We start from the raw sequence: 25,633 nt of genomic DNA on the forward strand, positions 1-25,633 counted from the left end.
GGCTTTCCTTTTCTTTTTTTTTTTTTTTTTTTTTTTTTTTTTTTTTGCAACTACTCGGCGCAATAGAGGCGGAGTGGTTCCGGTCTTTTTCTTTATTTTCCTCAGTATATTTTTGAGATGTCTCGTCTACGTGGTTTTATATTCTACTAGAAAAGTCCGTAGCCGGGGCTGTGCACAATTGTCTTGATTATATATTTTTCTTGTTTTTTTTTTTTTTTTAGAAGATATTATGTACATTATTATAATATCACAACCGACATGCTTATCGTAGAGACAACGCATAATGCGACATAAATAGTTCGTGCCACCCGAAACTGCCAAACGAGACGCCTCCAAATGCTTCCCCAGCCAGTTCTAGCTAGGTAATACAGAGAGAAAAATAATACATCGTACTCAGATCACTGTGGACCAGATTAATATATACATAGAGTAAGGAAAAGAGGGAAGTAGCTGACATGTTGTCAGGAAAGAAAGTATTTATGCCCGAGCAGACGGCCGAGCTTTCCAATGTGGCCGATTTAAGTTGACTTGAGGATGCCTGCTCCCCGGGGGAGGATCGTGAAAGTCGCTGTATAGACCCGACCCAACGTCAACTAGAATAGCTTTCTGAGGTTGTGCTGATGGGGAACTGGCAGGCTTGGCACGGCTAACCCAGGATCGTGTATTTGATAACGATCCGGCAGCGGATTTAGCCCTAGTAACCTCTTTGATGATATCCCGAAGTTCTCGATCATCTTTGGTGATCTGGGCTCTGATAAATGCAGGGTCGTTTGCGGACTGGAGAGTGGACATCACGGGCTCCCGTGGCGTGTACGTATAGTTCTGAGGAGAGGGAGGGAAAATCGGGGTAATGGAGGGATCTAGAGAAGCTGCTTCATTCTTGTCCAAAAGTTGGACGATATCAAGGCTTTCACCGTGAGGAATTTTGTGTGGGTGTGAAGGAGTGACGCAATCCATATCCACTTCTTTCCGAAGAACGTGGTCAATATCAACCGCCGAGAAGTAGGCGCAGGATTGAGGGAGGTCGTTGATGCCAACTTGCTGCGAGAACATAGCACGAGTCCAAACATTGGCTACCTGTAGAGCCAGAGCAGCCCGATATTTGTCCTCGTCTTTAACAAGGTACCTGATTTCGTCATGGACAGTGATCGCTAGACGAGCAGCGATGTTAAAGCGCCGGATTAAATAGTCCATGGCAATAATGAGGAGGTGGAGATAATCAACACCGGAAGACTGAATTGCCCAGTTGATCCGCGATGTCATGAAGCTGCCTCGGTTGATAAAGCGCCGCATCAGCGCCTCGGTGATGCCAGCACCTAATGTAGGTGTTCTTGGTCTCTCTTGGTCAGCGAACTCTTCTAGCTTATTGAAAACAAAAGACTCCGTGCCGCCCCGCCAAAAAGGACTACCGTTCAAGATGCGACGGGTGGTACGTGCACCCTTCGTCTCTTGATATAATTTGCTTGCAACTTCCTGAGTTTGCTTTTCGGACATGGAAGGGTTGAACTGGCGGAGCAGCGAAGCAGCAAATTTAACGCCAGCTCCGTAGATTCGGCCATAGTTGAAAACTTTGGCGTCGTTGCGTGAAATCCCTAGAATTTGGGCGGTGCGTGAATGCATGTCCGTTCCGGCTGCTTTGGAACCTTCCAGAGTCATGAAACCGATCGCATTGCCGCCGTGAATTTGAAATTGAGCATCGCCTATGAGACTCGCAATCCAAAGCTCCTGTGAGTCAACGTCTGCACCAACGAAAACATAACCGGGTGGCGCTTTGATCATAGCTTTGAGCTCTGATCCAACACGATTTCCCTTAGCATTACTTGCAGTAAGCCATGTATTTTCCACAGCTCGTCGCGTTATAGTACCCATTGGGATGATCTGAGGCAAAATGAACCCTATTCTGCTCTTTGGGCTACCTGATTGAGAAACTTGCACCTCATCCTCGTAGACAACCATCTGACCCATGATCCGGTCACGAGCGCTAATCCAGTATGAGCAGGAGGCATTCATCTCTAAAGCTTCCTTGGCGAGCGCAAATTGCGAAGATAGAGTCCCACGTTCAAAATACTGCATATATCCTTTAGCCAAGGGGTTGACACACCGGGCTTGCGGCCCATCCTTATGTGGAAGCTTAAAGTAGACATGTCTTCTGTCGTCCCGCAATTCCACCATCTTCTCTTCCGCCATATCGCAGATCACTACAGGCTGGTTCTCGAATTTCTTAACCTGATCACGTGGAACCTTGAACGTCCAGCCAAACTTATCGGACCATGTTAATGGATATCCATCCCATGATAGCTTGAGCAATATAGGCGCGGTCCGACTTCGCACGGTAAGGTTGATGTCGGCTGTGCTTGTGGGAAAGAGATCTTTATACCACCGTGGCATACCCGGCTTCTTCTGCCTTGCAGCTGGCCGAGGAAGGTCTCCCTTCTTTTTGCCCTTCACCATTTTGATCTCCTGACCAGACCAATCCAGCTGTCGTAGCCAAGGGTCATTCATATACACATCCGGTTGGTCTTTGACCTTCAAAGCCTCGTCACATAACTCCACTAATTTTCTTTGTACGTCATCAAGTCGTTGGTGGTAGGTGGCTTCAGCATTTGTGATATACTCCTTCCACGTCTCATTGACTGGCAAAATAACTGAGGAAAGATGCCTGAGTGCCCCGAAGCTGACCGGATGGGGGCATACATCGAGAAAGTTTGGGAAAACCTTTTTATATACGCGATGAGTGATAGCGACATCTGCAGCACAGTAATCGAGTAGTTCCTCTAGCTTTGCCAGAATTCCTTCTCTTTCAAGCTCACCAAAATGATCTCGCTGTGCCTTGTCGATTGTAACATCACAATGGAATTTGGCGACATCACGGAGAGAGTTCACAGAGCTCCTTCCCACCCATAGTTCTTCTTCCTCATCACTGAGCATTTTGCTTTCAATAAGAGCTGCAAGCTCCACAGAATTGTTCTCATTCGCAATTTTATCCCTCAAGTCTCTGTTCTTCTTGTGACGCATCCAAGTAGGCCTCTGTTGGGAACACATCCCGTTCACAGCCACATGGAGCGACATCGTGTCGAGGAAAAAGTTACGAGTTTGCTTCATACCATATTCTTCTAAAACACGGGCCCGGTCATAGCCGATGTTGTGGCCGACGACAATCCGCGGCTGTGATGGGTCCCCTAGCGGTACGAGCTGGGTTTTGTTGTCCGACTCTCCCAGCAGCCACGGCGATAGCCACGCATACCAAGCTGTAGGACTAACAGCACAAGCCATTACGGCAAATGGGTTTTCTTTCCACATAACCTCCGTATCAAAAGTTAACATTGATTCGTTCGGGGCGTCCACGGGTTCCCAAGTGCCGTCACTATTATACTTCGTCCAACCACTGCGATTGATCCATTTGCGCGGAATGCTCGGAGAACTGACTTTGATATAGTCCTTAGCGTAGGTAAGATATGGTTCCGATGAGTCCATGCCCAGCTTGAAGAAATGCTCATCCAGAGTCTGTCCCTGGAGGGGCGGCATATCAAATGCTACTGGCTCTGTGGCATCTTGAGACTTGCCAAGCAGGTCATGCCTGGAGAGATGTTCTTTCGACAGCGCAACCAATTCTGGGTTGGGAGGATCCGACTTGACTGGAAAAACTTGGGAAAAAATATGATCACTCAATTGTTGGACTCCGATCTCATTGAACCGAGCCGTTGCCGGAACTGCGAAATTAGCATCTGCGCTTTGTTGGTCGTCACTTGTGGAAGAATGGGGAAATTACCTGAAAGAGATTCCCGCTTCGGTTCTTCATTACTTTCTTGAGTCGGGACTTGTGCAAAATAATACCGGGTTAGTGATAAAGGCCATGGCCGGGCAAGGAGTGGCAGGCGCAATTTTTGCGAACAGGAGCGTATAACACCCCTGGAGTAAGGAGCACAAGAGTGACTCCAAATCATCTTAGGTCTTGTGAAAGGTTAGTGTAAATAGGCCCATGGCATGGTGTGTTGATGTTCGCAGCCGGTGCTGCGCGAAGCTGATGGTTGCGAAGGGCGATTTTCCTTCTTTGGCATTCGTTTTGTACATTCTTTCCTATCGCGCTATCGCCGTCATGATGATACACGGACGGAACATACTATCTTCCGCATCTATCTGACCGCCTACTAGTATAGGAGATATTATCTGCTATCATCAGGTGATTGATGATTACCCGGCAATAAACCCGGCCGCAGATCACCGCCACTATCGATTGCTTATCCTCAAGACTGTCCATCTCACTTGCGCCTGACGCATGTCTTATATGTGATATGTGATATTCTCACACAGAATATCCGCCAGTGTTTCATCTCTACTCTGTATATGTCTAGAAATCACACATTTACGATCGGTATTCCCTCCCTAAGTCAGTACTTACGACAATTCGGCTTGCCTTTGGCTCGTTTTGACAGTAATCCTTTCTTTCCCCTTCGATACCTTCGAGTGCCATGGATAGAAATTCGTCTATTCATACCCAGGTCCATGCTGGCTCTCAATTAACACCTCATCGCCGACGATCTTCTGATCATACCGAGCCTTTAGACTCCCGAGGCGAGGAACGAAAACGCCGCCGTTTGAGTAACGTTAATACAGCAACCGCGGGTACTCGTCCCACCTTAGAACAACACAGAGACAATGACATTGAATCTATTGATCTGACAGAGGTTGAGGGTTCTTCAGCATTGTCAAAGGTTCTGGCGAAACAACGGGAGGACGCTGTTAAGGCCCAGCAATCCGTTGAGCACGAAAAGGGTCGGTCGATCTTAAATTCATACAAATGCCCCGTGTGTATGGACACACCGGAGGATGCGACCAGCACAGTGTGCGGTATGTGTTACACTCGAACGTTGCAGCTTCCTCTTGCTGACCGTCAATAGGGCATCTTTTCTGTCACAAATGTATCATCGATACATTAAAATTTAGCGAAGAACAGAGAGCTGATAGCACAACTGTCAAAGGTCCTCGAGGAACCTGCCCCGTGTGCAGAAAACCTCTTGCGCGGAATGATGCCTCAGGCAACAAAAGGAATCTTGTTCCTTTACAACTTAAGCTTGTCACGAAGAAAAGGAATACCGCTGTGCCAAATAGTGGATAACTGCCGTATACCGCCTTCGTCATGTGCATAACGTTAAACAACATTGTCCTGACATCGATGCGAAATGCTGAACGAATGTCTTAAGCATGACCGATATGGTGGAGCGTTATCTGGACACTCAGAAGACTCCCACGGGGTCGAGGCATCGCCGACTACGTTGGATATCCCTCACCCATCCATGGCCCCCATCATAAACCGGGACTTTGTCATATGGAACCTCATATGAACCTTTCGATATACCGAGCCAAGCCGCCAGAGAGTTGGCTACCATGACATTCGAATTTGGAGAGCATATTCCTCACAGCTTTCTGGAAAGGGCAAGGAGAGGTGGCGCTAAGCAGGACATAGCTGGCATACCATTTGCCTCTGCGCGACGCTCTTAATGGTTAGATAACGATCGTCTTACTACATATGTTACACGAGCTATTAATGAATTATGAATGGCATGAGCGATATTGTACTTGTCTGTTTCCAAGTCTCATGCATTAAAATGTGCCGTTTCACACAGTCTCCCTCGGTGTGGTGTAGACCCTGGTCGGTAATCTAATGATAGCGTTTTCCTCCCGTACAATCCATCTCGGACTCTTTCTCCACGCCAAGCTACAATTGACAGTAATAATACTGCAATGTATATGTCTATTATTGGTTTTTGAAGGTCTACGCTAAATTTAGGTTATGCCAAGAAAAATGTCAACCGCAGCTAGACTGAAAAAGCATAAATCTCCTTGATTCATGAAAGAAGGAACTCGGCATTTATTCCCACTTCACGGAGAACTTATAAAGCCCCTGAACAATATCGTTATTCATTATATAAGAAACGATAGTTAGTTAGGCGCCGCTCAAGCATCTAGTTATCGTTGCGGTCTATGCCCTTATAGCTTCACAGTACCTAGCGGACAACCTAACTACTTTTTGCAAACGTCATACTCCACCGCGCAATGATTTCCCCTCAACCTGCGTCAGATTTCGCGTACTGAGAAGGCGTACATGTCGCTCAATATTCATCTTACGCATGGAATAAGAGCCATTGACCGTGCATTCTGCCCTTCAATCAATCGTCTGCTCTTTCCCCATCTGCAAGAGTAGTGCAACTCTCCTTGCAGCGACTATCTGTTTACGCTCTAGCGTCAATGTTTCCGCACTGATCTTTTCCTGTTCTTTCTTTTTTCTCTATAGCCGAGACATACAAATCCCCTTCGTCAAAATGAGTAGGGACTCACTAGAGCGTACGCAAACATCGGAGCTGCCATCCAATTCTCATGATATTGAGGCGCATCCCCAGGGTTCTCCAACCAACGTGGAGCCACCCGGCCTTGAATCATTTCCCACGGTCACTAAGGCACCCTCTCATGATACGGTCAGAAATCGGGCGCGTCGGTCAAACACGGCGCGCTCGTATCATCCTGACAATGTCACCCATGACCCCAATTGGCACCCTGGCACGGAGCCAGGTATAGATCCGACTAGACCACTGCCGCCTTATAACGCGGAATGGGCAACTGCTGTGCCAAGCGATCTTTTTACGAGGTGTGAAATAATCGTTGTGGACTTCTCCCAGAATGAGATGCGGCAGTATGAGCTGGACAACGACACGTTGGAGCAATTCCTCGCGAGGGAGAGGGAGCCTTGGGTGCAATGCAGATGGATTAACGTCAATGGCCTCAGCTGGGATGTAATTAGGGTCCTGGGAAATCAGAAGGGCATACACAGACTTGCCATCGAGGATTTGATTAACACAACAAACCGTACCAAAGTCGATTGGTATTCGGACCATGCATATATAGTGCTCACTTTACAGAAATTAGTCCGAATCTATGAAGAAACTAGCGACTCAGATGAGGAGTCTGATGACGGACAGGGCCATTGGCCAAACCACCGGAGGAGCTCGGCGGCGAGCAGCAAGAGTGTGTCTCTGAAGCGAGCAACTACACTGAGTCTCATCACGGAGGCACTGAAAGATCTTTTCAGATTGAAATCAGCAAAGAAAGTCTCGAGTAATGCGCCTACTGTAGGACATAATATCCGATCTTCTGTGAAGAAGGCCGATTCAAAAAATGCGTTTAACAATACATCAGATGCTGGGCGACCTGCTCGCAGCATGCAGCGGTACCGAGGTGGACCAAATGAAGATCGCATCGAATTCATGGAACGGCATGCTGTTTTAGCAGCAAAGGGTCTGGGTGTCGCTCTAGAACAAGTATCGATCTTTTTACATGCAGACAATACGGTGACATCCTTTTTTGAGACAAGTGCCGACGATATTGAATCTCCTATCGTGAAACGACTGACTTCTCCTGAGACTATTCTGCGTCAATCTTGTGATGCCAGCATGCTTGTGCAAGCCATTTTGGATGCTATAATCGACCTTGCAATCCCAGTGACCACAGCCTACCAAGATGCGATTGGTGACCTAGAACTTGACGTCTTGACCGATCCCGATATCGACCAGTCCAAGGAACTCTATATTCTAACGTCTGAGATTTCGATTCTTCGAACCTCTATGCAGCCTATCGTGACTATCATCAACGCTCTCCGGGATCATCGTTCTGAGCCTATCAGCACCCCCGGCCTCGGTGTTTTGAAGGGTTACTTCGGCCAATCGAGCACCTCAGACGCAGCGCCATATATTGGAACTGCCACCCCGAATCTTAAGAGTGTCGGCGGCTCTAGCGTATCCATCAGCACCTTGTGCCATACGTACTTGGGCGATGCCCTTGACCATTGCATTACAATAGTCGAGGGATATGACCAGATGAGACGGGCTGCTGACAACATGATCGATCTGATTTTTAACACAATCGGTATGCATTGGACTCCAAAAATTAATGCCACCGTGACTAATGATGTTTCTTTTCCACACTTAGGTGCATACCAAAACGAAAGCATGAAGCAACTTACCCTTGTATCTTGCTTCTTCCTCCCTCTCACTTTCCTGTCGGTTAGTATCCATGTTTCATCTACAACTTAAAGCGACTGCCATTGACTGCATTCTAGGGCTATTTTGGCATGAATTTCGAAAGTTTCGAGGGGATTAAGCACAGCGATGCGTATGTGGAAAAACCTATTTTCTCCATAGCTTGCGACATACTAACCAATTTTATCAGATACTTTTGGCAAATTGCGTGTCCTTTCGTATTTGCCATCACTATATTCCTTATGTAACTACCCACGCCCCCAAGTTCAGTAGCACATATGCTAACTCTAGACTCTAGGCGCGACAAGATCGGACGCTGGATGGCGCTACTGGCTCAGAGACGTCTAATCACCAGCTCGAGAAAGAGACGAAAGCGCAATGCTATAAAGAGAAGATGACAGCTACACAGCAGCGATTGACCGATCTATTATATAATTCAGTGTACATGACTAGAGCTGGGAGGGATGACTTAGATATACATAATTATATATAGTACAGTTAGATCAGTCTCCTACATCTGTACTACAAACTCTTCCGCTTGAAAGCCATGTAAGCTTTCCAGGGCAGTTTCCAATCCGAGCGAAGAAGCTCAGGTTTAAAGATATCAAAATCCACACCCTGCAGCCTATCCAGCCAAAGCCGAGTTCCAACTGCAGGCATAAAGACCCCAAAAGCACGATTCACTTCATCCAATGGCGACTCCTGCCTCTGATCCCCAGATATCTCATACTCATGCCCCTCCTCTCCCTGATGCTCAAACTCATGCCCCACATCCTGCCCAGTACGCAAATTCCCTAGCATCTGCTGTACCGTAATCAAATGATCACTCGCCCGAGTCGCAACTGTAAACACCGCATCCCGTAGTCCGGGCGCCTCAGCCCCGAGCCGAAAAACCTCCTCCTCCTTTACCCCCGCCTGCATCATAACATCCAACGGAAGCATCACAGCCCCCTGCCTCGCACTCCCCCCACCAGCCTGACCTCCCTGCCCACCTGTCATCGCACCAGGAAACGCCACCAATGGCAACCCCTTCAAAACCGCCGTAATCCCCACCGCCTTCCCAACATGTGATGCAACATGATCCGCCGTAACGGACGCCATCGGCAACGCCGACAATGTCAAATACATGAGCGTCGAATACGTATTCTCAGCGTAGGTCTCCAGCGCCGCGATGTCCGGGTACGGGTCATTTGTGAGGCCGCGTTCGCGGGCGTTGATAAGCCGCGTCAGCCAGCCTTTGCTGATTCGGGCGCGGCCGTCGGTGCGCTCGTGGAGGTCGGATATGGCGGCAGATAGGAGGATCGCAATGGGTTCTTTTGGAGGGCTGCCGGCGAGTATTTTAGAGATGGATTCGCGCCAGAATTGGAGGCGCATTAGGCCGATTGTGTGGCTGCTTGTTGTTTCGGGGATGAGAGACAGGGAGACGTTTAGGGCGCGAAGGGCGAGATAGAATGGTTGCGCGGGGCGCGGGATGAAGGTGTGCAGGGTGTAGGAAGGGCGGTCATATTTGCTGGGTTGGGTTTTTGTTAGTTTGGAGTTTTTGGGGAGATGGTGAGGAGGGGCGTTACATGAGGAGGTCGGAGCAGTATTTTTGGGCTGCTTGGATTTCGGAGGCGGATGCTCCTGTTGTGGGAGTTTGGACTGGTTTGGTATTGCTGAGGGTTCGTTTTTGGGAGGTTTGGAGGTGTCGGTGGGGTTGCGAGAGGCGGTTTAGTTGCCGGGTTGTGCGTGAGGGTTTGATCATGGCTGTTGGTGGTGTGTTGATGTGGTTGATTTGAAGTTGGCGGTGGTTGGTTGGGGTTGATCTAGAAAGTCTTGGAGAGAGAGGAATTGCATCGGGGGTGCTTTATGCTTTATCTAAGGTAGACCTGTGATAAGCAGTGAGTATATTAAGGGAATAATTGAAGTAGAAGAGAGAGGGATATACTTTGCCCCAGCGCAGGATCAATGAGAATTGTTGTAAGAGAAATGTCCGACAATTTTGCCCTTTTGGGACAGCAGAAAATGACGTCGGCCCGTGAGTTCGCGTATCTCCGGCGCGTCCTCCGCGCCAATCATCCATGCCGATTATTAACTGTGCTGCTTTAACGGTTCTGAGACTCTTGACACGACTCATCTCCAGCTGACTGAAGGGTTGATTGCTACATGATGGAGCCGGGGGATATTAATGACCGCCCCTTGAAAAAGAGACGCTTTTTCGTCGAAGAGGAGGACATCAAGCAGTACCCCATTGACTCTACACCTGCATCCCTTGACGCGTCTACACCTCTCTCTTCTCACGATAACCAGCCCTCGAAGGTTCGGTCTCAAGATACGCAGAATGGCGACATAATATCTCCAGGAGAAAGAGAGGGGGAAGGCCGAACGCATGACGATGACCAACAAAGCAAGAACTATACTTTACAACGAGAACGAGAAGCAGAGATTTCTGGATATGACATAGGACAGGATACACCTATCACGCAAAATGGCGAGATACCAGAAAATCAGAAGGAAAGTGTGACTGCGGAGAACACATCACCGCAGGGAGTCGCAGACGGATTTGACACGGAGGCCTTCATTAGCATCGTCGGGGAGCGTCTCGCACTAGACGCGATACGCAAGATTCGGAACGTGGCCGGTGATGATCTAGAGAGGGCGATTAATGTCTATTTCGATGGGTCGTGGAAAACTTTAATTGGTGGCGCGAGAAACCAAACCACGTTGACGTCCCAACAAACGCTGTCCACGCGATCTACACCTGCTAGCCAGTTGTCTCGACAAGGGAATGGGCTAGGGAGGAATGGGAGTAGTGCCCCGCCTGAAGTTGCACCACGACGCACCTCCCAGCCCTCGCTAAGATACATCGGTGCTTTCGGCGTAGGAGCATGGGCGACTCGGAGTGGTGCGGGTTTGATCAAACATGGCGATCGTGTAAACATTGAGCGTGCCAGGTCTCAGCCAGTTTCGAAACGTGGTCGCGGAGGGAGGATTTTTACTAATAGCAGGGGAGACGTTTTAACTCGTTTCACAAATCAGTTGGGCCAAGAAATTGGCAGGCTGCCTCAGGAAACAGCAGGATGGGTGTCCACTTTGATTGACCAAAAGGTCTGTAAACTCGAGGGAGTTTGTGTATTTGCGCCGGACAGAGTCCGGGTGAACGACACAATATATCTGCAGCTATGGTGCTACTTGCGCATAGAGGCTTTCCAATCCGGAATACTCGATAGCTCAATTGATGATAATAGGTCGATAAGTATCTTTGAAGAGAAAGAAAGTACTGAGGAGAAGCGGCTACGTCTTCGCCAGGTCGCCCTGGTGAAACTCTTCGATGAGATTGGCCTGCAACCCACCTCCGCAAACGACATGACTCTGAAACACAAAAAGGACGGTTTGCTGCGTGCAGTGGAGATAGCTGAGCAGTACGACAAAAGCAAAAAGGAGAACAAATCGAACGATTCGTCCGAAGATGAAGAGTCCGCAGAACTAGAGGAAGATCAACTTGATACGCTTTACAAGAAGGCCCAGTCTTTCGACTTCAGTATGCCGGAGGCAGAACCCCCACCGACATTCTCTCTGAAGCTTCGAAGGTATCAGAAACAAGCACTTCACTGGATGCTAGCAAAGGAGAAGGATAACAAGTCCACTAGAGGTCGATCGATGAACCCGCTGTGGGAAGAATATGCATGGCCAACGAAAGACGTCGAGGATAACAGCCTTCCGAGTATTGATGGACTCGATCATTTCTACGTCAACCCGTATTCCGGAGAGCTTAGTATCGAGTTTCCAGCACAAGAACAGCATTGCCTTGGTGGCATCTTAGCTGACGAAATGGGCTTGGGTAAAACTATCGAGATGCTTAGTCTGGTCCACTCGCATAGGAATGTTCCTCCCAGCCAAGCAGCGGATGGTCCAAGTTCCATAAACGATTTAGCAAGATTACCTTCCTCTTCCTCTAGCGTGGTCGCTGCCCCATACACAACTCTTGTTGTTGCTCCCACCTCCCTTCTCTCGCAGTGGGAAAGTGAAGCTCTGAAGGCTTCCGAATCAGGCACGATGAAGGTTCTGATGTACTATGGTAATGAGAAATCTGTGAACCTCAGAGACTTGTGCGCGACAGGTAACCCTAAGGCTCCCAATGTGATTGTCACAAGTTACGGTGTTGTCCTTTCAGACTATCGACAAATGTTGTCATCAGCATCATTTTCAGCTGCTACACCGGGTGGATTGTTTTCCGTAGATTTCTTCCGCGTCATTCTTGATGAAGCACACCTTATCAAGAACAGGCTGTCAAAGACAGCAAGAGCTTGCTATGAACTTAAAGCGACACACCGATGGGTTCTCACGGGTACACCTATTGTTAACCGGTTGGAAGATTTGTTCAGTTTAGTGCGGTTTCTCAAAGTTGAGCCATGGAATAACTTCTCCTTTTGGAAGACATTCATTACTGTACCATTCGAGTCTAAGGACTATGTACGTGCTCTCAATGTGGTACAGACTGTTCTCGAGCCTCTAGTCCTCCGGCGCACCAAAACGATGAAAACGCCGGAAGGGGAACCTCTAGTACCATTGCCACGTCGGACAATCACCATCGAAGAGGTCGAACTCACTGAGCAGGAAAGGGAGATCTATGACTATATTTATACCCGAGCAAAACGTACATTCAACGACAACGTCGAAGCGGGCACCTTGTTGAAATCTTTCACGACAATCTTTGCTCAGCTTCTCCGTCTACGCCAAACGTGCTGCCACCCCATCTTGACACGAAATTCGGCTATTGTAGCAGATGAAGAAGATGCAGCAGCGGCCAATGAGGTAAATGGACTCAAGGACGACATGGACCTGCAGGAGCTTATAGACCGTTTCACGACAACTACCGAATCAGCCAACTCCAATCAAGACCAAGATTCTTCAAGTAAATTCACCACATACGCACTGAAGCAGATTCAAAACGAATCTAGCGGCGAGTGCCCGATTTGCTCGGAGGAACCCATGATTGATCCAGCAGTAACCACCTGCTGGCATAGTGCATGTAAAAAGTGCCTAGAAGACTATATACGCCACCAAACGGACAAGGGCGAATCTCCCCGATGTTTCGCCTGCCGGGCACCGGTGAGCAGCAGAGACATCTTCGAGGTCGTCCGCCGTCAATCGCCCAATACCACACCCACGGAAAACGACCTCTACACCAGTACTCCACCATCCTGCACACAACCGGGGCCCCGGATCTCCCTCCGTCGGATCAACCCCCTCTCCCCTTCCGCCCATACCTCCGCAAAGATCCACTCCCTCATCAACCACCTCAACCGCGTCCCATCAAACACAAAATCAGTCGTCTTCTCCCAGTTCACCAGCTTCCTCGATCTCATCTCCCCACAGCTGGACAAAGCCGGCATCTCCCACGTCCGCTTAGACGGAACAATGGCCCAGAAGGCCCGAGCCGCAGTCCTCGCTGAGTTCAATAAGCCCGAAACCTTCGATCAGGAAGAAATAGAAGAAGCCGAGCGAGAAGACGGCGCCTATACTCCGTTCACCAAAAGACCAGCGAACGGTCACACGGCTACAAGTCCCGGGCCCAAAGTCCTACTCATCAGTCTTCGCGCCGGTGGTGTAGGCCTCAACCTTACGGCTGCCAGTAATGTCTTTATGATGGATCCGTGGTGGAGTTTTGCGATTGAGGCCCAGGCTATTGATAGGGTTCATCGCATGGGTCAATTGCGGGATGTATCTGTTACGCGTTTTGTTGTTAAGGATTCGATTGAGGGGAGGATGTTGCGGGTGCAGGAGCGGAAGATGAATATTGCCGGGTCGTTGGGGCTGAGGGTTGGAGGGGATGGAAATGAAGACGAGAAGAAGAAGGAAAGGATCGAGGAGTTGAAGTTGCTTTTCGAGTGAGGAGTGTAGTGTAGTGGTGTCTTGTCTATATTCATGGACGATATCTGTGCCATATTACATTACATTTACATTGCCGCTAGTACATTTGTACTCCGGTTTATGCCATAGTACCTCTAATCAGATTCATCATCATAAGAGACAAATCAAGGTCATAATGCAGGTATCAAATTGATTCTCATAATACATCCTAATAGACACTAAGTAGATCCCCGAAATCAACAACTCATCAACAATCATTAATTAGAAAGTACAGTCACAGATAGTCATAACTGAATCATAAAACATCATAGTTCAATCCACACTCAACCCTTAAGACTTATGGGGATGGATAACTTCCTTAACCTTCTCCTTGATATGAGCCATCGTACCACCCGAATGCGAACTATCGGTACCATGCTTCTCAGAAGACTCCTGCTTCTTATTACTAGCACCAGCACCGACATCAGGCAAACCACCAGCGGGACCAGCTAAACCATGTTAGCATCATCCAACTTTAAAGGTACTAAGAGAGATAAACTTACCAGACTTATCATCCTCAGCCTTCGCAACCTTCTCATCATGCTTCCAGCCTTCTCTGGGCTCTGCGACAGAGGGACCTCGAAGAGCCTCCTTGCTCACTTGGTTAGTCTTGGGCGTGAAGCCCTCATGGCCGTCTTCCCCGGAAGTAGAAGGCTTGGATTCCTTCTGGGCGCTGCTTTGGCCGTCGGCGGCGGTGGAGGTTCGCTGATCGGTGGATTTCTGGGCCGTGGAGTCGGTGATGCTGGAAGGTTGTCTGTTCTCGCTGGTTGATCCTGCGACTCCAGAACTGGTGTCTCTAGCTTCGGGGCCTGTGCCAGTGATACCGGAGCTGGCGTGTCTGCCTTCGGTACCGAACTGGGAAGTGCGATCGGGGAGTTGGGTGTCTCTTGTGAGACCCGAGTCGTGGGTTGAAGCTGGCTGTCTCAGACCGGTTTCCCGGGCGTCTTGCTCAAGAGCAGACTTTCTGGGAGAGGTGGCGTGTCCGAGGTTAGGGGTCTCGGCGGTCTTGTCGAGGCCTGACTTGGGAGTAGAAGCGTGTCCAAGACCAGTGATTTCGGTGCTCCTATCAAGTCCTGATTTAGGGGCGGAAGTAGTGTCTCTGAAACCACCACCAAGACCAGCGGCCCCAATGTCTCTATCGGTGCCCGACCTGTGACCAGAAACACCAGAGGCCCCAGTGTCTTTATCGAGACCAGACTTCTGTAAAAAGTCGTTATATCCGACACCAGTAGCTCCAGTGTCTCTATCGAGGCCCGACTTCTGTGCAGGAGGTTGTCTCAAGCCAGTCGGCTGGGTACCAGCACCAGTACCAAGAGCACCCGTGTGTCTCAGCCCGGTTGGGTGGGAGTCGTGTCCGAGAGCAGATGACTGGGCTGACGTTGCGTCTCCCAGTCCACCAGTGGATCTATTGTACGCATTGCCAGCCCCAACACCGGCGGCGCCAGCGCCAGCGGTTGTCATCGAGGGACCCTGGCCGAGACTCGAACCCCATTCGCCCTGGCGTTCAAGGCTGGAACGCACATCCCTCTGCTCAGGGGCTCGATGGGTCTGGGAGCCGTACTTTCCGGTGGTTTCCCCAATGGGGTTCAGTTCGGGTTGCATGGCTGCTGGGCCACTTGCTGTCTTGCTGGAGGATTTAAAGTCCGAGGAGCTGTCAGCGGGAGTAATAGAGGAGAGGGCCTCGGGGACGAGTGCTGTGTTCTTTTGGGTTTGGGGAGCGCCGGGTTGTTCTGTTTCTTCTTGTTAGTGTATGAAGGATAGGACGGATGGTGTAGCGGATGGGTCGTCTTTTTATGACAGAAAGGCTGGTCATGGGATAGTACTACTCACCAGAACGGTTCCCGGCATCGTAGGGGTCTGTCGCGGTGCCTCTACCTTGGACTCCCGAAATTGGTTCCTCGCCGTGCTGAGTCCATTGCTGCTCAGAGGTTTGGTAGTCGTTCTTGAGGGAGTCAGCGGCAGTGTGCCAGGCTCTATCGATGGGCTCCATGGTTACGATGTGGAAGAGGTGATGAGCTTCAGTTGAGTTTGAAGGAGTATTGAGAAGAGGTAGAAGTTAAAGAGTCAAGATATGGTTGTTTGATCGTTGCTTTTGTTTGATTAAAGTGATGTTGGGAGAATCGAAGAGTTGGGAGTGAAGCAGCATCTATATAAGAGTGCTTCAATACTTCACCCACAAATACGTCAGAGCCATCGATTGAAACAAAGGAAGATGTCCATATCCGGCTTGATGACGATGTGCGCAAGAAGTTTCCATTTTTTCTATTTGTTGAAAAGGATGATCATCAATTCGATGTCATCGTTTAGGGCTGGTGACGTCACCCGCCACGGACCGGTACCTATGGAGCCTAAATTTTCAGGCGTCTTACCCGCAAATCAATGAAAATGAGAAATTAGGAAGTTCAATTATCACGAGATGTTGTGGATCCCTATCGAACTCATAATACGCTGTTATATTAATTGATTTTGTCCTGCTTTTGATGGCCGCTTTCCTAAGATAGTCTGTCTATTTATCGGCAGAATTTTATGATTTCTACTACCTTGTTTCTACTCCGTTTTTCTATCTAATATATATCAGGCAGGATATCTCTATATAATAAGTAAGATATAGAGTACCTATAGTGGAAATATGCTTCTAGCTCTAGTGGAAATTACCGATCTCTACCTATGATGAGTTCTACCTATACCGAGCTGTAAGCCCGTGTCTAGGTAATATATTCCTATAACTAGAGCAGTCGTAAACCTCGACTTTATGATGACACCTCCCCTATGAATGTACAACTGACGTGTTCAGTGCATCCCAGCCATTGATAATATGACAGATAGTAACGGTCAAAAAGAAAAGAAAAGCGAAAAAAATTGTGGAAGGAAAAAGCAACGCAGCTTCTAGCGATAAAGCCCTGTTACCGAGGCTCCTTAGCTTCGGGGTTTAGGGGGTTGCTAGCATCATATCCAACGCTTTTCACAATCCCCAACCCCTTGGTCTTTCCTTCACGGAAAAGTACCCGATCTCCGGGCGCTAGGAACTCAGGGCGTTGCATGAAACGGAATGCCACCAGGGCACGATCACCGGTTCGGATGAAGGGGCGGTCAATGTCAATCACAGAGCATGTTTGGCTCACGGCCCCAACATGCAACATCGCCTGGTACCGGGGCTTGATCGTAGTAGCATGAGATAGAATGAGAACTAGATTACGGTCAGAGGAAACCTGATACGGGTGACACAGGGCGCGTTGTCTTTCTTACCTTCGGCAACAAACTCCCGGTACACTTTGGGAGGCTGCTCCAGTTTCTTCAGAACAACCATGCCCTTCCGAACCTCTTTCCTGCGAACACGCTTCAAAGCGAACGAGCCAGACTGTCCAGCAAAGCAGGTGTTCACCGATATCCGTTTGCGTTCAATAGACTTGATTGTGGTGGTGGTGAACTGTCCAAGGGAATCAGGGCCAACCAGCACGGTGTCACCAGCGTGTATTACCCCGGACTTGGCTACCCCCGACACCACGGTACCTACATGTGGCACGGAGAATGTATCGTTGATGAGGAACTCAAACGGCGCGTCGGCATTGTAATGGCCACGGTGAGGTAGGATGTTCAGGAATGTCCGTACTAGTTCTAGATTCTCACCTGTAACATTCGACACTTGGAAGATAGGACAGATCCGCTGACTGACAAACTGAGCTGCCGTGTTGATAGTCTGCTCCATGTCTTTCACGAAGACGGGTATCTTGCGAGCCCCAGGAGACTTGAGAATCTTATTCAGTTGAGACATTGTCTCCTGCAAGATGTGTGGGGGACAGATATCGATCTTGGTAACAATGATCATGACGGGAACATTCAGAGCCAACGCGATCCCGAGATGCTCTTTGCTCATGCCGATCAAACCGTTATTAGCGGCAACCATCAAGAGACAGTAGTTGGGGCTGCTGCTCAGCATGCCAAAGACCGTAGTTCGTAAGTATCGCTCGTGACCGGCCAAGTCGGAGAAGGAGATAACTTTGGCAGACCGCTTCCCTATTTCTTCCCAAGACAGTTTACGGCCCTGCAAGCTACCCACGATCTCTCCGCGACTATCAAATCCCATAATCTCCATACCGACAGAGCTGGTCCGGCCGCTCTCAATTTCATGTTTATGTCGGAAGAGATTGACTCGAGCCTTGCCACGGCCATCGTCTAGGTTCCCCTTTACGAGGACTCCAAGCATCGTACTCTTGCCAGCATCCACATTTCCAACAACCGCGATACGGAGCTCGGCCATTTCCTCCACAGTCTCTGCCGGCTGTCGGATAAGGAGTTTGCCACAGGAACCCTTTATTCGATCATTTCTGATCTTGGATTCCTCGGAGCCTCCTACATTGTAGGTAAGCAGAATACGGCAGTGTGCTGGGAGCGTTCCCGCAGCCTCCTGTACGCGCTGCAACGCCGTGGTCCATTGAGCTATGTCGAAGCCCATGGATTCACCACCGTCCTCCGTACCCACGTCGAATATTGTTTCACCATGGCCTTCGTCGATGCGAGTCTGTATGATGCTCGCTAGTGTCTGTAGGCTGTCCTCTTGTTGGTCGCCTGTATGCAACAATAGGTCTTTTAACCTGACGGTTTTCGGAGCGTCGGACAATCCTAGCTGGTCAAGGATGTCCAGTTCGGCATGGTCTTCATGTACATTGGCGGTAGAGTAGCCACTATCGCTGGGAGCGACAGAGCGATGCGATTGCTGCTTCTCAGCATATTCCGCGAAATCGCTGAGCGCCTATGTGTGTTTGACAGTTAGCAGGTGGGGTTGGGGCAGAGGCAAGGGAGGAGAGGCATACGATCTCGCCTCTTCGCCGTTCCTCTAGCGTGAGTTTAGGTCCGGCCGGAGCCATGCTAGGCTGTTTGGTTGTTTGGTTGTAAATAATGAGAATGATGTGGAAGACCTATTGGTACACGGAACTTCTGCGGGCTGGACGGTATGATAGGTGACAAGTCGCCTCTGGCGCATTCAATTACGTATTCGTGTTAGCATAGTTTCACAACGATAAATCGGTAGATTAGGGGGTAAGTAACGGTAGAGGGCCGCAGTAATAGATTTAGAGGGCAATTGTATAAGCCAGAATAAGAATAAATGTTGCTGGATAATTGAATATGTGAAGGGAGATAGGTGAAATGAGGCTGAATGAATGGTGTGGAGTGGGCTTGGGGGAAGCTTTATCGATAAATAAACGGACGAGTCACCGCCTGAGTCATAAGGAAGCATCAACAGAAGTACGGGGAATACTGTAGACCGCAGCAAGTAACCCATTAAAATTATTTATTGGAAGAAAAAAAAAATATGAACAAAATTGAAAAATCGCCTATGGGAAGTCATGACTCAGATCGCATGCCATGCCATGAGGGAGTCATCACCCGGTCTTTAGGCTCTAATCTCTCTGCACATGACATTATGTCTATTGAGTAGGTAGCAGTGCCATGCCACACTAGACTTCGCTGATGACACACTAAAGACGAAGGAACTGGAATAAGATCATAGCCCCCCACCCTGAGGCCGTCGCCTGGTTTCATAGTTCGCTTCCCTCTGCTCCAGTTTGTAGGAGAGTCAATAGTCTCCGTATAGGTCCCTTTCGATGACTCCATTATCCACTTTCGTTGACCCGACCGAATTTTTTCATGCCTGGGGGGATATTAAAACGACGGAGTCTCCTAGAACCGATGTTAGTGGTCCCGTTCGAATGTGATGATCGCGGTTCGGACGCACCTCTCACAAAGAGCATTTCTTCCTGTCTTTTGATCGTCTGTAGCACGCAGTAAATTAGCCATAGTTGTCTGGGAATATCATCTTTCCTACGAAGGAGCCGAGAAGATGTATTGCAGCGAAAGAGAGCGACATACGCGAATAGTTTCTTCCTCGTTTTCATCCTCCTCTACGACGTAGATAGTCTCCTCCACATCTCCCATCACCAAGTTGCAATGACTGTCGTAGGCCTATCATCAAACACCGGTTAGACAAAGTATGGTGTAATTGTAATATTGACAGGGGGACCTACATGGAGACGACCCTTGAGCTCACGGTCACCACGGAGCTTCACAAAGACGATTTCATCAAGGGAGAGGCGCACCAGATCCAAAGGTTCGGAGACGGACGTCGCGCCCGCATCTTCCGTGTCGGCCATTTTGGACGGAACGAATGAAAAAGAGGAGACAAAAGAGGGGAAATAAAGGGGTTGTATGTAGTAAGGGTAACCGAGGGTAGAGCTGTCGCGTTCAGGCCGTCAATCAATCAATTCTATGCAGCAAATGAGGAGAAGCTGCAGGGATTGGTCGCCAAGGCCGCACCAACACAAACAGACGACTTTCAAGGAGGCCAGACAAGCTGTCAGGTTGTCCTACTCAACTTCTCTTTGACCTGACCTTTGGGAGGTCTTTGATTGTGCCGAATTTTAATATCCTGATGCGGGGACTCGTACTTGCAAGTGAGAGATTTAGCTCTCACTTGGTGGTTCCCTCATGTGGTCGCAATCGGTCCACCCAATTCGCTCTTTGCCTGGGGCCCACTCGACTGATGCCCACCCGTGATTCCACTCAGTGGAGGTCCAACTCCCATACTCCCAATCCCTCGTGGAATGCGAATGAAGCTCGCAGATTTACAAATCCTCGATTGAGCACGACCAGTATCCTTGAGGGTAGTAGCCATTATGACCGTGTTCATCAAATCGCCGACTCGGTACAAAGCATCGACGAGGAGGATCTGAGTGTACGGAAAGCGGCATTCTATGCAATCATCCAAGATGGTCAACCGGACCAAGTCATGGACGCTTTGCTTGACCCTCGCTTCGAAGAGCTGGTTGGATCGATGCCTCAGAGTGTGTTCGTGGAAGTCTTTGACTTATTATCTCCAGCTTACTTTGTGATCCCCTATCGCGATATCCACCGGCCGATCCATCCAAGTGCCGCGAAACTCAAACGATATGAATCGCTGGATTCAATCTTCGATGAGTTCGCTAATAATTTGGCTACGGTAGTCCAGATTCGACGGTCGGCTGGTTGCGCCCTCGGTCTGGCTGAGTACACCCACCTTCTTGATTGTGCACGGTCCATTGGAGACGCTCTAATGGCCGACTACATATGGCATAGTATGACAGAAGACGAGGTCGTTCCGGACGTTACATGCTACAATTACTACATGGAGGCTAAAGTTTGGGACAAAGCTTACACCGGCCGAGAGAAGTATCACCTGAGAATGACGCCTTTTGCTTATCGGCACAGAAGGTTCTTCCACCCAAATGTCGGCTGGCAAGGCCATCGTACTGCTAAACAGAGTGTACGAAAAGAAGTGCTGCAAATATTCAATGAAATGACCGAACTGGGGTACCAGAGCGATGAGACTACTTTTATCAACGTGATGCTGGCGTCCAGCCGTGTGGGCCATGTTCAGGGAGTGAAGAACATCCTCAAGGTTGCTTGGAACGTCGATATTGATGCGCTGTCGACAGAAGATCCGTCTAGTTTACCTCCAGCCACTAGCTACGATCGATCATCTCCTTTATACCCTTCAAGTCGTCTCCTATTTGCAATCGCTCATGCTTTCGGCACGAATAATGACATTTCTGCTGCACTTCGGGCAATTGAGTTCATCTCAAGCTCGTATGATATTCCTGTACCGGAGAAAGTCTGGCTTGAACTTCTTGAACGATCGTTTGTCTTATCACGGCCCAGGTTCGGCCCTGACGCACAGCGGAATGCGAAAGGCAAAGTCTCTCGCGAGTTTGTCAAGGGTGTGTTCGAAATAATGACGTCGAGCACCTTCAATGTACGTCCCACAGTCGAAGTGCATCGTGTTCTTGCCAAGACAGCATGGGATCAAGCCAGGTTGTCGGAATTCCAACGCCATATGTGTGCTGCTTATGAACTTTTGCGAGAGACTCGGAAGAAACGGAGAACTGCAAGAATGATCATTGAATCTTACCTAGGAGGTTCTTCCCGGCGTAGATCGCGGATCGATACAACGGCAATTAAGTCACAGGCGTTCGCCCAGGCAGTACATACATATGATGTTCTTCGATTGCGCGTCGCCCAGCAAACTATCACCATGGAAGGCCTCGCGAGGCTCCTCGTGATGCACAAGCGGTGGACCGGTCGTGATAATCCGGTGTGGGAACGCTGTCTCTTTCCTCAAGTGCTTGAAGAATGGCAGGATTTCCTCCCACAATGCTTCGGGTACAGCACTAAGAGTGGCGGAGTCGAGTTCCTAGGCGAGACGCACTGGGGTCAGCCAAGCTTGACGCTTCACAATAGGGTACAGGTCCGTCGGCCTACCGCGGTGAACGGTGTTGAGCTGGACGAGGAAGCCACGCAGATTGAGGATGATTTCATCTGGGCGCGATACCTACGCTGCAATCCTGATCTCGACCTAGAATTTGCGCCGTTAAAACGTCTATTCTCCGGTGTAAGGGGAAGAGCTACTCGCAGATATTATACCGTCAATAAGGAGCATATTACTCAGGCGGAAAAGCTAGGCTGTGAGGCGGGGGAACTTCCTAATCTCCCAGAAGGAGAATATGCAGGAACGCCATCGGATTCACAAAAGCAGAAGGATGGAGAAACACCCGGTGTTATACCCGGAAACTTCGGCCTGGTTTTCTCATAAGTCTCATTTCCACCTCATTTCCTAGACTATATTTCTTCTCTTTCCGTTTTTATGTTTGACCCCCCTTTCCTTTTCACTTCTCTTCGGTTCCACCTATGCCCTGAATGACCCACACAATGAACTGCTTAACTCAATCAGTTATGAATTTTCTGGTACGTAAGTATGTTGTTGCATCGGCCGCATACATACCCTGTCCATAGCATCTAATAGCAATGAAAACAATCTTTTTTGACAAGGTATCATCATACTTTTAACGAATTTTTCCTAGTCGCAATTTGCGTATGGTACACGATCTTTTTATACCAAGCAACCTAGCACACAATACACTTTCTGCGTACAACACCTCTATAAACAGAAAGAGAGATACGATATCATAATAAGAAGTATATTCAAAGCGCGGGGATTGGTGCCGATGGCTTGCAGCCCAGAGTTACGAATGGGCCCAATACCTTAGTAGTAGAACTGGAGCCAATGGATGCAACCAACGATTGTCAGTATATCATAGTCGCTACTGGCTGGATGAAACCATGAAGCTTACTTATTTACCAGCTAGAACCTGGTGATTAACGCAGGACAGGTACAACCCTATTTCCAGATGCAAATGAAAGGAGGTTACGAAACAGTTGATATTATATATGATCAGTTCATGTACATATGACCCATTCAATGAGTCACTGATTTTGAATGTAGACTCAAAAGGGCACATATCTTTAGACCCAAGATATGTCAGTATCCGTCGTGAGAGCATCGCAGCCTCAACTCAATTGATCTCTAGTCCAATGCGTCCTAGCTCTGAACAAACGTAAGTGCCTAGCTCGGTACTATTCCACGGACTCACTCAAATCTTTTCACGCTTCAGATCATTGACCGCCATATAACGGCCAAGCGTAATCCACCCATATCGAAACCATACCATCTGGCTCTGATGAGCCTTAACCATAGCCGACTGCGCGGTCATCCATTCGCCAACAGAGCTAACAAACAGAAGCCGAGTAGGAGCGTCCCCCTTCGATGCACGGGTGGAGCCCCTCACCGTCTCAGATAGAGCACCAAGCGCCCCACGAGCCATAGTGACCGGCGCATCAAGCACACCGATATACTTACGCAAGATATTCGTCGTAGCGAGGGTGTACAGCGTAACGGGGCAAGTAAACCCGGGTTTATCTTTCATCAAAGCACGTATAAAATGAACAGCACCATGGTAGAGAGAGCGGTGGTTGGGGTGATTGCTTATCCCACCCCTGTCGAAAGTGAGGAGCACGTCGATAGTCGCGACCGGTGGTTTGTCCCCTCTTGTCCGCTTCCGAGGGTTGGAATTGGCGCCCATCTCCGGGGCAAATGCTGAGGCAAGTAGCGAAGAGACATCGCTTTCTGACCAGGTGGCGCTCATGCTGTCGGGGAAGCGGGTTGGGTCGTCTATGATGAGAACATCAGACTCATTGCGGAGACCGAGGTGCACGGCGCTTCTTTGGAGCTCTTTCTTGCGGATGTGGCCTAGGCCGTCGGCATCTCCTTACTGCGTTGTTAGTGCTTGTACCCAGGCTCTGAGGTTGATTCAACGTACCGCTGCTGAGACATAGGATCTTGAGATGGTTGCCCAGTTCCGGCTTGGTTAGCGCTAGCACGGTGGGCGCGAAGAACATGGCCTCATCGTCAGGGTGGGCTATTAGTAGGCATATTCGCTTGTTGTACAAGCGAGGGAAGCTACGAGCAAATGGTGATGATGTCGTCGCGGATAAGGTCCAGAAGATAAAGACGGCGGAGATCGCGAAGCCCAGTGCTATAAAGGATGACGGAGACATTGCACGGGCTTGGAGGTGTTTGATCAATCGACCACGCCAGAAGCTACCGAAGTGGAATATTGGATCCACAGGGCCGGATGGCAGGATAGTTCCGAGATATTATGGACCAACAGTTCTAGCACGAGAATGACTGTGTATGGAATGGAGAGAGGACATCCGACATCCTCGTGCCACGCCTTGCGTTCTAGTACAGTATGTACCTGCTGCGACAAAATTGTCCAAATCGGCTGGTGTCAACTCAATTTCTGTATGGCATTCTATTGGATAATGAGAAGTATATATTCGACATTGGGCACGGTGGTATAACATAAAGGGGAAGCGTATGGGGGACGACGACCCTGGAGGAGGTCGTGTTATCACCACGTGACAGCAGATAGTAAGTAAACACCAGCATATGCTCGGACCAGCCATGATTGAACTGTAGACAGTTTGGTTTAAAAATAGATATTCCAATTCTGATTGTTAATCCTGTCATACAAGTACGTAACATGGCTACTCTGCTGGAGAACTTGCCGTGTACACTATCAGGAACGGTGATATTGACAATGCATTAAGTTTCGGCGTTCATAGCCGACCATCACTAGATCATATATGGGCGATATTAAGAGCCTAGGTAACATAATGTATTCCCTCAACTAGACGCTAAGCTCATGGACTCTAGCCGCCAGATCTATACTCCGTAGGTGCTAGGTATTGAAGCTTTGGGAACAAACGACTCGAGGAGGAGACGTCATTGGTCATACTGATAGAAGAGTACCTAAAGACGAAGAAAGGTTCTGCTTTAGAATTTACGGTCATAGGATTGAGCCTGAGAGCCAATGAATAGCTAGTATCGGACAGGACTTCCGTTAGTGAGTCATGTCATAGTGTGTAGTTGTATGTAAGCGTTATCCCAGGCTGTGCAATGTCGGGACTGGTATCCGGGTGGTATGTGTAGGTCGGGATGGCTTTCCGACAGGGTCAACGACACCAGGGTTAACAGATGATTCGCAACCATGGAAGGATTCCCCCAGGCGCCTAAGTATCCAATGCCAAGGAGGGAATTCTGTATACTTACGGGGGATACTCTTCGCCTAGGGTATCTATCTCATGTTGCCATAACTCGCCTGTTAGTCATATTAGGTAATACACCTAATCAACTTGGAAACTATGGCGCAATTTCTGATTTTTGACAATCCTAGAAAAAGGCGGTGCGTAACTGTTCAATGCCAGTCCAGATTTCCTACGCACTCTCCACTAACCAAGGCCTGAGGGTCTTACCACTACAAAGTATCTAACCTGGTGAG

General features: G+C 49.0%; 7 protein-coding genes across 7 annotated transcripts; 4 read left to right on the forward strand and 3 right to left on the reverse strand.

The window, feature by feature from the left end:
• Positions 1–269: 269 nt before the first annotated feature.
• BDW43DRAFT_271579 (DNA-directed DNA polymerase gamma MIP1) lies at positions 270–4,047 on the reverse strand. The gene is made up of 2 exons (XM_032041445.1): positions 3,770–4,047; positions 270–3,710 (listed from the first exon to the last, which is right to left on the reverse strand). Exons 1-2 carry the CDS (start codon positions 3,942–3,944, stop codon positions 478–480), a joined length of 3,408 nt encoding a protein of 1,135 aa, XP_031901669.1. The 5' UTR covers positions 3,945–4,047; the 3' UTR covers positions 270–477.
• Positions 4,048–4,247: 200 nt separating this feature from the next.
• BDW43DRAFT_271580 (uncharacterized protein) lies at positions 4,248–5,607 on the forward strand. Its single transcript, XM_032041446.1, has 2 exons — positions 4,248–4,848; positions 4,899–5,607. The coding sequence occupies exons 1-2, from the start codon at positions 4,470–4,472 to the stop codon at positions 5,114–5,116; spliced, it is 597 nt and encodes a 198-aa protein (XP_031901670.1). The 5' UTR covers positions 4,248–4,469; the 3' UTR covers positions 5,117–5,607.
• A 713-nt stretch (positions 5,608–6,320) lies between these two features.
• On the forward strand, positions 6,321–8,428 carry BDW43DRAFT_309671 (putative CorA family metal ion transporter; the record flags this gene model as incomplete). The annotated part of the gene is made up of 5 exons (XM_032046751.1): positions 6,321–7,917; positions 7,981–8,054; positions 8,111–8,163; positions 8,221–8,274; positions 8,329–8,428. 5 exons carry the CDS (start codon positions 6,321–6,323, stop codon positions 8,426–8,428), a joined length of 1,878 nt encoding a protein of 625 aa, XP_031901671.1.
• Positions 8,429–9,501: 1,073 nt separating this feature from the next.
• Positions 9,502–13,940, forward strand: BDW43DRAFT_318554 (DEAD/DEAH box helicase; the record flags this gene model as incomplete). The annotated part of the gene is made up of 2 exons (XM_032048721.1): positions 9,502–9,507; positions 10,185–13,940. The coding sequence occupies 2 exons, from the start codon at positions 9,502–9,504 to the stop codon at positions 13,902–13,904; spliced, it is 3,726 nt and encodes a 1,241-aa protein (XP_031901672.1). The 3' UTR covers positions 13,905–13,940.
• Positions 13,941–16,218: 2,278 nt separating this feature from the next.
• On the reverse strand, positions 16,219–20,071 carry BDW43DRAFT_299208 (P-loop containing nucleoside triphosphate hydrolase protein; the record flags this gene model as incomplete). Its single annotated transcript, XM_032044690.1, has 7 exons — positions 16,219–16,261; positions 16,830–17,109; positions 17,169–18,672; positions 18,734–18,838; positions 19,664–19,693; positions 19,791–19,883; positions 19,946–20,071. The coding sequence occupies 7 exons, from the start codon at positions 20,069–20,071 to the stop codon at positions 16,219–16,221; spliced, it is 2,181 nt and encodes a 726-aa protein (XP_031901673.1).
• A 223-nt stretch (positions 20,072–20,294) lies between these two features.
• BDW43DRAFT_271599 (uncharacterized protein) lies at positions 20,295–22,781 on the forward strand. Its single transcript, XM_032041447.1, has one exon. It carries the CDS (start codon positions 20,350–20,352, stop codon positions 22,543–22,545), a length of 2,196 nt encoding a protein of 731 aa, XP_031901674.1. The 5' UTR covers positions 20,295–20,349; the 3' UTR covers positions 22,546–22,781.
• Positions 22,782–23,178: 397 nt separating this feature from the next.
• Positions 23,179–24,756, reverse strand: BDW43DRAFT_271600 (PIG-L family deacetylase). The gene is made up of 2 exons (XM_032041448.1): positions 24,110–24,756; positions 23,179–24,057 (listed from the first exon to the last, which is right to left on the reverse strand). The coding sequence occupies exons 1-2, from the start codon at positions 24,345–24,347 to the stop codon at positions 23,384–23,386; spliced, it is 912 nt and encodes a 303-aa protein (XP_031901675.1). The 5' UTR covers positions 24,348–24,756; the 3' UTR covers positions 23,179–23,383.
• Between the last annotated feature and the right edge of the window lie 877 nt (positions 24,757–25,633).

Source organism: Aspergillus alliaceus (assembly GCF_009176365.1).
Source record: "Aspergillus alliaceus strain CBS 536.65 unplaced genomic scaffold BDW43scaffold_14, whole genome shotgun sequence".
Taxonomy (NCBI): Eukaryota; Fungi; Ascomycota; class Eurotiomycetes; order Eurotiales; family Aspergillaceae; genus Aspergillus; species Aspergillus alliaceus.